Source organism: Rhinoraja longicauda, chromosome 19, assembly GCF_053455715.1.
Source record: "Rhinoraja longicauda isolate Sanriku21f chromosome 19, sRhiLon1.1, whole genome shotgun sequence".
Taxonomy (NCBI): Eukaryota; Metazoa; Chordata; class Chondrichthyes; order Rajiformes; family Arhynchobatidae; genus Rhinoraja; species Rhinoraja longicauda.
Window position 1 is genome coordinate 2,564,784 of NC_135971.1, and position 13,893 is coordinate 2,578,676.

At 47.5% G+C, this 13,893-nt stretch overlaps 1 protein-coding gene across 1 annotated transcript in view; it reads left to right on the top strand.

Moving 5' to 3' along the window:
- The window catches only part of LOC144602998 (butyrophilin subfamily 1 member A1-like), a 40,111-nt gene extending 29,292 nt beyond the window's left edge, over nucleotides 1-10,819 (top strand). The window contains exons 8-9 of the mRNA XM_078416122.1: nucleotides 7,380-7,406; nucleotides 10,287-10,819. Coding sequence (XP_078272248.1) covers nucleotides 7,380-7,406; nucleotides 10,287-10,819 — 560 coding nt within the window. The remainder of the gene's footprint in view (nucleotides 1-7,379; nucleotides 7,407-10,286) is intronic.
- Nucleotides 10,820-13,893: the final 3,074 nt, after the last annotated feature.

A 13,893-nucleotide genomic window follows, 5' to 3' on the forward strand; every position in this document is an offset into this window, starting at 1 on the left:
AAAAAGTTTTGGGTAGACTAGTGGGACTCAAGGCTGATAAATCCCCAGGGCCTGATGGTCTGCATCCCAGGGTGCTTAAGGAGGTGGCTCTAGAAATTGTGGACGCATTAGTAATGATGTTCCAATGTTCTATAGATTCCGGGTCAGTTCCTGTGGATTGGAGGGTAGCTAATGTTATCCCACTTTTCAAGAAAGGAGGGAGAGAGAAAACGGGAAATTATAGACCAGTTAGTCTGACATCAGTGGTGGGGAAGATGCTGGAGTCAATTATAAAAGACGAAATTGCGGAGCATTAGGATCGCAGTAACGGGATCGTTCCGAGTCAGCATGGATCTACGAAGGGGAAATCGTGCTTGACTAATCTACTGGAATTTTTTGAGGATGTAACTAGGAAAATTGACACGGGAGAGCCGGTGGATGTGGTGTACCTCGACTTTCAGAAAGCCTTCGACAAGGTCCCACATAGGAGATTGGTGGGCAAAATTAGAGCACGTGGTATTGGAGGTAGGGTACTGACATGGATAGAAAGTTGGTTGACAGACAGAAAGCAAAGAGTGGGGATAAATGGGTTCCTTTCAGAATGGCAGGCAGTAACTAGTGGGGTACCGCAAGGTTCGGTGTTGGGACCGCAGCTATTTACAATATACATCAATGACTTGGATGAAGGGATTAAAAGTACCATTAGCAAATTTGCCGATGATACAAAGCTAGGTGGCAGTGTGAACTGTGAGGAAGATGCTATGAGGTTGCAGAGTGACTTGGACAGGTTGTGTGAGTGGGAGGATGCATGGCAGATGCAGTTTAATGTGGATAAGTGTGAGGTTATCCACTTTGGTGGTAAGAATCGGAAGGCAGATTATTATTTGAATGGTGTCAAGTTAGGAAAAGGGGACGTACAACGTGATCTGGGTGTCTTAGTGCATCAGTCACTGAAAGGAAGCATGCAGGTACAACAGGCAGTGAAGAAAGCCAATGGAATGTTGGCCTTCATAACAAGAGGAGTTGAGTATAGGAGCAAAGAGGTCCTTCTGCAGTTGTACAGGGCCCCAGTGAGACCGCACCTGGAGTACTGTGTGCAGTTTTGGTCTCCAAATTTGAGGAAGGATATTCTTGCTATTGAAGGCGTGCAGCGTAGGTTTACTAGGTTAATTCCCGGAATGGCGGGACTATCATATGTTGAAAGACTGGAGCGACTAGGCTTGTATACACTGGAATATAGAAGGATGAGAGGAGATCTTATCGAAACATAAGATTATTAAGGGGTTGGACACGTTAGAGGCAGGAAACATGTTCCCAATGTTGGGGGAGTCCAGAACAAGGGGCCACAGTTTAAGAATGAGGGGTATGCCATTTAGAACTGAGATGAGGGAAAACAAAATTCAGTCAGAGAGTTGTGAATCTGTGGAAGTCTCTGCCTCAGAAGGCAGTGGAGGCCAATTCTCTGAATGCATTCAAGAGAGAGCTAGATAGAGCTCTTAAGGATAGCGGAGTGAGGGGGTATGGGGAGAAGGCAGGAACGGGGCACTGATTGAGAATGATAGTAAGATTAAATGAGAACTTACCAGTTCGAAGTTTGATCTGTATTTTATGAGGAGTTACGATGAGGGATTACGTGAAGACCCCGTCCAGCACGCATGCGCGACATTCTTCAAAGCAGCGGTGTGGATTCACAGAAAAAACACAACGATTGAAATAAATATAGTAAAGAAAAAATAAGAACTTAATTACCAGTTGATCTGTATAATAGAGGGTGGGAGCGGAGGGCACGTAATCCCTCATCGTAACTCCTCATAAAATACAGATCAAACTTCGAACTGGTAAGTTCTCATTTAATCTTACTATTTTATTTCGGAGTCACGTGAGTGACTACGTGAAGACTTCAAAGCTCTGTGATTCCGAACCGTGTACCAGCTCATGCTTCACTCACTGTCTGAAGACCTTAGAGGGAGGAAGTATGTTATCGCAATCAAGAAACCTGTTTGTGAGCAAAAAAGGTTTATTAATGACAACAAAAAACAGAGAGCTCCCCAGGGCTCAAATTAAATATTATCTGCAGACTCTAAAATTCTGTCTGCAAATGTAGCAGGTTGCGCCAGCGGTTTATTATAAAACCTTTGGAAAGTTCTTTCCGAGGACCATCCTGCTCTGGCCAGAATATGGTCCATAGGCACGTCCATTCGACTAGCCGCCGACGTAGATGCAGCCCTGGTGGAGTGAGATTTGTAAATATTAGTATTGACTCCCGCGGACTTAAGCACCTGCTTGAGCCACCTTGAAATGGTTTGGCTCGTCACCTGACCATGAGGCTTCTTGTGGCTTATCCATAAGGCTTTTTCTCTCCCTCTTAAGTTATATGTTGTGTCTATGTAATTGGCGAGATGGGTCTTGGCACACAGCCGTGGGTCAGATGAATATGCCCAGAACTCCATGACTGGAGGCGTGGTACCTGGTCTAGTTTGTTTGACCAGTCCCTGAATATGGAATGTGAAGCAGTCCAATGACTCTGTCATGCTGTCCAGCCTCAGAAGGTGGAGGGACTGTACCCTTTGAGCTGACACTAGTGCCATGAGCATGACTGATTTCAGTGTAAGTTGTTCCAGCGTGAGTGCCCTGGGCGGTGGCCATCCCCTAAGGTACGTCAGCACAATGCTGACATCCCAGATCTGAGTGTACCTTGGTCTGGGGGGGTTAGTGTTAAAAATGCCCCTCATGATTTTGATTACTAGTGGATGGGACCCCAAAGCCAGTTGTCCTGCTGCTGGAACCAAATAAGCTGACAACGCACTCCTGGCTGTATTTATGGCGCTGTAGCTGAGTCCTTCTCGATGTAATCCAACCAGGAATTCCACAACACTGGTGGGTGTCGCTGTAGTGTAGGTAGTTCCTGTTTTGGAGCAATACCGTTCCCATTTCGTTATGTTGGTCAGGTATTGTCTCCTGGTGGACTCCCGGTGGGATGCGGTCATCATGTTGATGGCGTCCTCAGACAGTCCCAGGCCCAGTAGAGGTCTTTTTAGAATCTGCAAGCCAGGAGATTGACTCTGTCATGGCACGGGTGACTAATGCCTGACACTGGGTGGATTAATAATTCCGGACTGCTGGGGAATTCCAACGGTGTTTCGACAGCCATGTCGAGGGACACTGGGTACCATGGCTGTGTAGGCCAGTCGGGTGTTATCAAGATTCCTGAAGCGGAATCCAATTGAATCTTGCGTAATACCCGACTGATGAGGCAGAAGGGAGGAAAAGCATAAAAGAACATTTTCCCCCAATACAGCGTGAATGCATCAACTGCTGCTGCCTCAGGGTCTGGTTCCCAAGCGACATACGTTGGTACCTGGTGATTCAGCCTGGATGCAAATAGATCGATATCTGGTGTGCCATATTGCTTTGTAATTTCGGCAAATACTTTGGGATTTAACATCCATTCGATGTTATCGTTAAATTTGCGTGACCTGGTGTCTGCCACTGTATTTTGCTTACCTGGTAGGTAAGTTGCTGATAACCAAGTATGTCTTTCGACACACCATTGCCAGATTAGGTTGACCAATTTGTCACACGATATTGACTTTATACCACCCATGTGGTTGATATAAGCCACCACCGTGGTATTATCTAATTGCAACCGGACATGTGCATGATGCGTATTAGATGAATATGCTTTTAAACCATAAAACGCACCCAACATTTCTAAATAGTTGATACCCCGTGTCTGTAGGCAAGATGATTCAGAATTAGTCCATCTGCCCCCTGTGCTGGATTGCATGTTAGTTGCTCCCCAGCCCAAAGCACTGGCATCCGTTTGAATGGTTAATACTGGGTTGGTGATTATTATGGGACTGGAACTGAGCCTAATGTTCCTTGTCCACCATTGTAACTCTGTAATGGATTCAGCAGTTAAATACATAGTTCGGTCAAAGTGACCTGAGTTTTGCTTTAGTGCGTGCACTTTTGCTCTTTGTAAAATTTGGTAGTGCAAAGGCCCAAATTGTACAGCTGGAAAAGCTGCTACCATTTTACCAATAACTCTAGCTACCTGCCGTATGGTTGGCTGACGTTTATGCATTAGTTCGTGGCATGATAGTGCCAATTGTGATGCTTTTCCCTTTGGCAGAGTTACAACCATGCGAACAGTATCAATCGTAAATCCAAGATAGTCCATGGTAGTGGACGGTGTAAAATTGGATTTATCTGGATGTATGACAAACCCCAAAGTTTCAAACAAACGTTTGGTGGCTGCTACTGCCAAAATAGCTGTCTCCAAGGTTTTCCCTACTATTAAAATGTCGTCTAAGTACGCCATGACTATATGTTTTTGTTTCCTCAATAATGCCAAGGCGGGTTTTAAGATTTTAGTGAACAACCTTGGAGCGGAGGTTAGTCCATTTGGTAAGGCTTTAAATTGCCATAGCTGTTTCATCCAGATAAATTTTAAGTATTTACGGTGCTCCTTGTGTATGGGTACTGAGTAGTAGGCATGTTTTAAATCAATGCCTGCTAGAAAGTACCCTGTAGAAATCAAAAGTCTGGCGGTTTCAAAAGTTTCCATCTTAAAATGTGTATACTTAACTGACTCGTTTAACGTAGTTAAGTCAATGATGATGCGACATCCACCATCTTTTTTAGTTTTAGTGAAAATATTAGACACAAATTCCAAAGGTTCATGTTTTGTTCTTTCAATGACACCTTTTGCTAGTAGCCTCACAAGTTCAGCTTGACCCTCTTGTTTCTCTTTGACTGAGAGGGTGAATACCCTTTGGGGTATGTGCTGAACTGGCGGAATGTTTTCATGAACAAAGTCAATTTTATAGCCATGAATGCAGCTTAGTATGTATTTGTCATTAGTGATGGTTTCCCATGCATCCAAAAACAAGTGCAATCTCCCCCCTGATAGTATAGAGTCCCTACTGCTCATATGCCGAGAGGTACCAGACCCACCTACCTCCATGGTTACTGGTGTTAATTTTTCTTCTGCCTCTTCGCTGGACGATGAGGTGTCTGCTGGGCTGTAGAGGGCTGCTGTTGACGTTGATGTTGTTGGGGGTGGCGCATTTTCCATGGGGTCCGCTCTGGGCCCTGGCCTAAAAAAGGCTTACGGGGAATGGTTGCGGACCCCGAGCTTTCACCAGTCCCATATGGTGGTCTATGACTGGTGGACGCCGTGAGGTACTGCCGCCTGGGTTTGTTAGGTCTGCTCGGTCCCAAACCTGCCCTCACGAGACCAAAGGTCTTGGATTCTTCCTCTAGGTCTTTCACCTTTTTTGGAAGATCCTTTCCAAAAAGCAGAATTGGAGGTTCTGAACCCGGTGTTTTGCAGAGTCCCGCAAACTTAGGGTTGAGGGCAGGCTTGATGATTTCCTTCCGTAAAATATTTATCTGGTATTGAGTGGTGCACAGCAGAGCTAATGTATCTTGCTGATTTGTGGAGATGTCCACACCATCAATGGACCGAGCATATGATGTTATCCCTGCAGTCAGGAGATTAAGGATTTTCTGGAGCTTCAACTCCAGGTTCCTGATGTTCTGCCCCAAATGTCCCCAAATTTGGCTGTTTACAGCTGGTACATTTAATGATGTACAATTTTCTGGGGCTGTATATAGCTCAAGAGCCTCATTGACCACCCGTTCTTGTAGGGGTTTTGAGGACAGGTGGTCAATGCTGGCTGCAAGTTTCGGCTCTAAAGGCCGACCCCCTCGTGGAATGACCACGTAGCGGTTGACCACACCCAGCAGCTCTTCCTGATCCTGTACACTCTGCGTACTCCGGACATCTTCAGCCAACAACCCCTCTTCTTGACCAGCCCAGACCTGGTCGCCAATGCTGCCTTCAAAAGAAGGTGAGGCAATGGCCAGTGCCGTAAAGGGCACTGCGGGAGTACCTGGGCTCCCTTGGCGAGTCTGCTGCTGCTCTCTCAGCAGATCTCGCTGGAGCATTTGCTCCATAAGCCGTTCCATTCGGCTTAGGCGGCTGCCAGTGCCGCTCTGGAGCGGTGTGGCATCTTCATCCGAATCGTCGGATACTACCGCCCGGTTCTGGCTGCAGGTACCTCCAGCTCGCTGCTCAGGCTGCACTAGCGGTGCTGGGCTCGGCTCGGTAGTTGCTGCCGCCTCTTGCCCCCCCTCCAAAGAACGTTCCTCAATGGAAGACGAACGGGGGCGAGCTGCAAATTTCTTTCCTCTGGTCTTGCTCATCTTGGGACCTAAAGCAGACCACAGAGAAAATACTCACGGCCACGGTAGAACTTACCTGTCGGCCCGACTTTTTAAATTTTAGCGGGAGCACCTTGAACTCCCGTTCGTCGCGGGTGCACTGCATGAACGCTAATGTCGCGCATGCGTGCTGGACGGGGTCTTCACGTAGTCACTCACGTGACTCCGAAATAAAATCAGCCATGAATGGCGCTGTTGGCTCGAAGGGCCGAATGGCCTCCTCCTGCACCTATTGTCTATTGTCTACTGTTTGGGGGCCAGTAGTTAACTCCCATGTGAGCTTTTTTACCCTTATAATGTCTCAGCTCTATCCACAATGACTCTGCATCCTCTGATCCCATGTCACCCCTCGCTAAGGACTGAATTTAATTCCTTTCCAACAGAGCTAGCCCACCCGCTCTGCCCTCCTGCCTGTCTTTCCGATAGGACGTATATTATAGGACTGAATATTCAGCTCCCAGGTCCGATCCTTTTGCAGCCACGTCTCTGTAATTGCCACAACATTATACCTGCCAATCTGTAACTTTGCTCCACGCCAATCCACTTTATTTCTTATACTGCACGCATTCAAATACAACTCCTTTAATTCTGTATTCAGCTCCCCTCTCACACCGGTCCCGATTTTACCTGACCTTACTCTCGTATCCCCTCTGTAACTTTCTGTCCCGTTACTTGTGGAGATTCCTGTAGCTTTTCTGCGCTCTCTTGCCCTTTAGCTCCACCCTTACACTTCCAATTTGTTGTTCTCCCCTCCCCACTATTTAGTTTGAAGCTCTATCTACAGCCCTGGTTATACGGTTTGCCAGGAGTTTGGTCCCAGCCGGGCTCAAGTGGAGTCCGTCCCGTCAGAACAGTTCCCTCCTTCCCCAATATTGGTGCCAGCGCCCCACAGATTCAAACCCACATCTTCCACATCAGTCTTTGAGCCGCGTGTTCAACTCTCTCATCCTCTCAACCCTGTGCCAATTTGCTCTCGGCTCAAGTAGCAATCCAGAGATTATTACCTTGTTGGTTCTGCTTTTCCCTTTGGTATCTAGCTGTTCAAATTCAGGATGGAACCCAGGTCCCTGGATCTGTCCACCCTCTGTTTGCACCTTGCTCCCCGCTGTCATTATTTGATTTCCAATTTTAGTTGCAGTGAAAATGTGAAATATTTCTGTTTTGTGCAGGATACGAGGATGTGCAACGAGCTTATGGTAAGTGCAGGCCGATGTGTGTTATGACGGTTGAAGGGCAGATCATGAACGGTTCAATATAACGTAGAACTGTACAGCACAACAACAGGCCCTTCGGCCCAGAGTGTCTGTGCAGAACATAGTGCGAAGTCCACCTCTTATAGAAACATAGAAACAGAGAGAATAGGTGCAGATGGAGGCCATTCGGCCCTTAGAGCCAGCACCGCCATTCATTGAGATCATGGCTGACCATCCACAATCAATAACCCGTGCCTGCCTTCTCCCCATATCCCTTGATTCCACTAGCCCTCAGAGCTCTAACTAACTCTCTCTAACTAATTATCTTCCCTCCGTGGCAGAGAATTCCACAAATTCACAACTCTCTGGGTGAAAAAGTTCCTTCACACCTCAGTTTTAAATGGCCTCCCCTTTATTCTAAGACTGTGGTTCTGGACTCCCCCAACATTGGGAACTTTTTTCCTGCATCTAGCTTGTACAATCATTTTATAATTTTATACGTTTCTATAAGATCCCCTCTCATCCTTCTAAACTCCAGTGAATAAAAGCCCAGTCTTGTCAATATTTCCTCATATGACAGTCCCGCCATCCCAGGGATCAATCTCGTGAACCTACGCTGCACTGCCTCAATTACAAGGATGTCCTTCCTCAAATTTGGAGACCAAAACTGTACACAATACTCCAGATGTGGTCTTATCCATGAGATCCATATCCAGGTGTCTATCTAAAATGCCACTGTTGTATCTGCCTCCACCACCACCCCGGCATCACATCCCAGGTACCACACCGTGGACAAAACTTGCCTCGCACAAATCCTTTAAACTTTGCCCCTCTCACCTTAAAGCTGTGCCCTCTTGCATTTGATGTTTTTCGCCCTGGGGAAAAGGTTCTGACTATCCCCCCGTTCTATGCCTGTCATAATTTTAACAAACTCTCTCACAACTACCTCTTCTGACAACTCGTTCCATATACCCATCACCCTTTGTGTAAAAGAGTTACCTCTCAGGTTCCTATTAAATAACCTCCCCCCCCCCTTACTTTAAACCTATGGTTGTTGATTCCCCATCTCTGGGGAAGAGACTCTGCTTTTACCCGATCTATTCCTCTCACGATAATGTACACCTCTATAAATCACCCCTCATCCGCCTGCGCTATGAGGAATAAAGTCCTCGCCTGCTCACCCTCTCCCTGTAGCTCAGGCCCTTGAGCCCTGGCAACATCCTCGTAAATCTTATCTGTAGCCTTTACAAACTGACAGCATATTTCCTGTAACATGGTGCCCAGAACTGAACACAATGTGGCATCACCAACGTCCTATATATCCACAACGTGACATCCCAACTTCAATACTCAATACTCTGATTGATGGAGACCATTGTTCCGATACTTTATATGAACACACTATCTACCTGTGACTCCACTTTCAAGGAACTATGTTACTGCACTCCTATATTAAATTTGTATCTAACCCTGTATTTAATACAATCAACCATTCCTCAGCCCACCTGCCCAACCGAACAAGATCCTGCTGCAATTTTTGACAACCGTCTTCACTATCCACAATACCGCCCACTTTTGTGTCACCTGCAAACTTGCTAATCATGCCATGTACATTCTCATCCAGATCACTGATATAAGCACGGAACCGAACCGTGAGGCACGCCACTGGTCACAGGCCTCCAGTCCGAAAAACAACCTTCCCTCATCACCCTCTGCTTCCCTCCATGACGCCAATTTTCTATCCAATTAGCTATCTTTTCTTGGATCCCATGCGCTCCACCCTCCCTCCGGTTCTACATTTCTCACCCCATCTTTAATTCTTATCAGAATCCATCATTCTCATCCCTTTGGCTTCAGCACATCATTCCAGCCTCGGTTCCCATCTCCACCCTTCTCTCCCGCCACCTGATCGTTCTACCAATCACCCCCCCCCCCCACTCACCTGAACCCACCTGTCTTGCTCCACCACCTCCCCTCACCTACACACAGATGCTGCTCTGCCCAACTCACACACGCACAGAGAGAGCATTACGAGTTTTGCCCGGTGTATACACACCGATGAGCCAAAACATTATGACCACTGACAGGTGAAGTGAATAACGTTGATCATCTTGGTGCAATGGTCGGATACATTAGGCAGTGTATGGACGCGTGTGTGTCTGTACACAAACACCGACAGGCACACACTAACACACACACACACACACTCTCATACCACTTGCACACACAGACACACATACTCTAACACACTCATACAGACACACACTCTCACACACACACACTCAGAGAAACACTCCCTCACACATACGCACATTCGCATACACACACACACTCTAACACACACATATGCACACACTCTCACACACACACACACACACACATACACTCACACACGCACTCACTCACACACTCTCATACAAACACACTCACACACCCACACACCATAACACAGACTCACACACACTCTCTCACATACACACAAACACACACACACACATGTATATGTATGTTACGAGTATTTTGCTGCACCTCTGTGGACCGGGGGAGCAGAGGGGAGCATGAGAATGAAGCAGCGTCCCGACCTGAACGTGTTCTGTCATTTCCTTACACATGTGCTGCCTGACCCGCGGACTTCCTCCAGCAGTTTGTTTTTATTTCTCACCGTTCACCCGGTTCCCCTCCACTTCCGCCCCGATTAGGAAACGCCGGGAAACATGTTTTTGTCCGTGGGATGTTGGCGGGCGGGAAATCCCCGGGATATCGTCCAGTTGTCCGCCCGTCTGTGCCCGAGGCCGAGCGGCCTCTCCCCCGGTCCCGGGGCCGCGCTGCCCGAGTCTCCCCCCGACCCCCGGGGACTCTCTGATTCTCTGCTTCTCCCCCCAGTCTCCGTCACCCTGGATGTGGAAACAGCGCATCCGCGGCTCGAGGTGTCTGAGGATCGGAAGAGGGTGAGATGGACCGGGACAGAGAGGAGTCTCCCTGACACCGGGAAGAGGTTTACAGTCAGTCCGTGTGTGCTGGGATCGGAGGGATTCACATCGGGGAGACATTACTGGGAGGTGGAGGTGGCGGGGAGTCGGTACTGGAGTCTGGGAGTCGCCGCAGAGTCTGTGAAGAGGGAGGGAGGGGTCACACTGACCCCGGAGACTGGAGTCTGGAGCATCGAGCGGTGGGGTGACATGTTTGATGCAGTCACCTCCCCTCCATCCCGTCTCCCCGCCCGTCCCATCCCCGGGAGGGTGGGAGTTTATCTCAGTTACGAGTCCGGGACAGTTTCATTTTACGACGCGGGCACCAAGTCCCATCTCCACACCTTCACTGGGAACAAATTCACGGGGAAATGTTATCCTTTCTTTTGGACTTTGGATGACGACAAGTGGATGACAATCTGCTCCGGTTCCGCTCCGGGTGTTTAAAAGGGTCGGGTCCCGGGACCGGCGTCAGGAGCGGGGCTCAGGGGCTGTGGGGCAGAAACCCGGTGGACAACAGGTCGGCGCTGAACGGCTCCCATTTAACCCCCAAATTCCAATAGACAACAGGTGCAGGAGGAGGCCATTCGGCCCTTCCAGCCAGCACCGCCATTCACTGTGATCATGGCTGATCGTTCATAATCAGTACCCCGTTCCTGCCTTCTCCCCATACCCCCTGACTCCGCTATCCTTAAGAGCTCTATCTAGCTCTCTCTTGAATGCATATAGAGAACTGGCTTCCACTGCCTTCTGAGGCAGAAAATTCCACAGATTTACCACCCTCTGACTGAAAAAGATTTCCTCGTGTCCGTTCTAAATGCCCTATTCCTTATTCTTAAACTGTGGCCCCTGGTTCTGGACTACCCCAACATTGGGAACATGTTTCTTGCCTCTAACGTGCCCAACCCCTTAATAATCTTGTATGTTTCGATAAGATCTAAGATCTAAAAGTAAACCTAGCAATTATAGACCTATTAGTTTGACGTCTGTGGTGGGAAAATTAATGGAAAAGATACTTAGGGACAATATATATAATTATTTGGATAATCAAGGCCTGATTAGAAACAGTCAACATGGATTTGTGCCTGGAAGGTCATGTTTGACTAATCTTCTTGAATTTTTTGAAGAGGTTACCAGGGAAATTGATGAGGGCAAGGCTGTGGATGTTGTCTATATGGACTTCAGTAAGGCATTTGACAAGGTTCCACATGGAAGGTTGATTAAGAAGGTTAAATCGTTGGGTATTAATAGTGAGGTTGCAAGATGGATTCAACAATGGCTGAATGGGAGATACCAGAGGGTAACGGTTGACAATTGTATGTCAGGTTGGAGGCCAGTGTCTAGTGGAGTGCCCCAAGGATCTGTGTTGGGTCCACTGTTGTTTGTCATTTACATTAATGATCTGGATGATGGTGTGGCAAATTGGATTAGTAAATATGCAGATGATACTAAGATAGGTGGAGTAGTTGATAGTGAGGTAGATTTTCAAAGTCTACAGAGAGACTTGGGCCTTTTGGAAGGGTGGGCTGAAAGATGGCAGATGGAGTTTAATGCTGATAAGTGTGAGGTGCTGCATTTTGGTAGGACAAATCAAAATAGGACGTACAGGGTAAATGGTAGGGAATTGAGGAATGCAGTGAACAGAGGGATCTGGGAATAACTGTGCATTGTTCCCTGAAGGTGGAATCTCATGTGGATAGGGTGGTGAAGAAGGCGTTTGGTATGCTTGCCTTTATAAATCAGAGCATCGAGTATAGAAGTTGGGATGTAATGTTGAAATTGTACAGGGCATTGGTGAGGCCGAATCTGGAGTTTGGTGTGCAGTTCTGGTCGCCAAATTATAGGAAGGATGTCGACAAAATGGAGAGGGTACAGAGGAGATTTACTAGAATGTTGCCTGGGTTTCAGCACTTAAGCTACAGAGAGAGGTTGAACAGGTTGGGTCTTTATTCTTTGGAGTGTAGAAGGTTGAGGGGGGACTTGATAGAGGTTTTTAAAATTTTGGGAGGGACGGACAGAGTTGACGTGGGTAGGCTTTTCCCTTTGAGAGTGGGGAAGATTCCAACAAGGGGACATAGCTTCAGAATTGAGGGACAAAGGTTTAGGGGTAACATGAGGGGGAACTTCTTTACTCAGAGGGTTGTGGCTGTATGGAATGGGCTTCCGGTGGAAGTGGTGGAGGCTGGCTCGATTTTATTATTTAAGAGTAAATTGGATAGGTATATGGATAGGAGGGGATTGGAGGGTTATGGTCTGAGTGCAGGTAGATGAGACTAGGTCAGGGAGAATGGTCGGCGTGGACTGGTAGAGCCGGACAGGCCTGTTTCCATGCTGTAGTTATATGTTATATGTTATGTTAAGATCCCCCCCTCATCCTTCTAAATTCCAGTGTATACAAGCCTAATTGCTCCAGCCTTTCAACATATGACAGTCCCGCCATTCCGGGAATTAACCTAGTAAACCTACGCTGCACGCCCTCAATAGCAAGAATATCCTTCCTCAAATTTGGAGACCAAAACTGCACACAGTACTACAGGTGCGGTCTCACTAGGGCCCTGTACAACTGCAGAAGGACCTCTTTGCTCCTATACTCAACTCCTCTTGTTATGAAGGCCAACACTGCGGGGAGAGCAGTAACACAAAACTCAATTGGTCGGACAGGGCAGGCAGCAGGCGAAATATAACAATATTTAAAAACATTTAGACAGGTGCATGGGTAGGAAAGGTTCAGAGGGCTATGGGGCACACGGGGACAGGTGGGACTAGTGTAGATGGGGCATCGTGGTCGGTATGGACGAGGTGGGCCGAAGGGCCTGTTTCCCTGCTGAGAGTGTGTGTATTGGGCACCTGGTACTGTGTCACCCCGTTTGGAGAGACGATCCCAATGAAATCAGAGTGCTGGAGTAACTCAGCGGGTCAGGCAGCATCTGTGGAGAACATGAATAGGTGTTATTTACACGTTACAGTAAAACCTTTGGAGGAAGGGATTATTAGGGGGAGCGAATATATTTACAGGACTGTTGGAACGATGACACCACATAACATCGACAAATGAACCGAATAACAAGGATTACATGATTTGTTTTGTAATTTTCAGCAATGAATCTCTGTGCTAACAATAAACGGAGTTGTACAGATCATGTGCCTTGCGCTTGGCTTTATAAACACACAGACACTTGTGGTTAGACGGGTTTGCGCAGGAAATGTGCTGGTCCCACCAGTTGCTCCGGTTTCCTCCCCCACACTCCAGAGATACAGGTTTGTAGGTTAATCGGCCCCTCTGTAAATTGCCCCTCGTGTGTCGGGAGTGGATGAGAAAGTGCAATGACATTGTACATGTGTGAACGGGCGATCGATGGTCGTCGTGTACTCGGTGGGCCGGAGGGCCTGTTTCCGTGCTGTATCTCTTAACTAAAGAAAGGTAAACATTACCAAAGTTGGGACAATCTTCTCAACGCCCGGTTGACAGGGCTCCAGTGAATATATGTGTGTATACACTTCTTCCCACCCGGTCCCCTGCA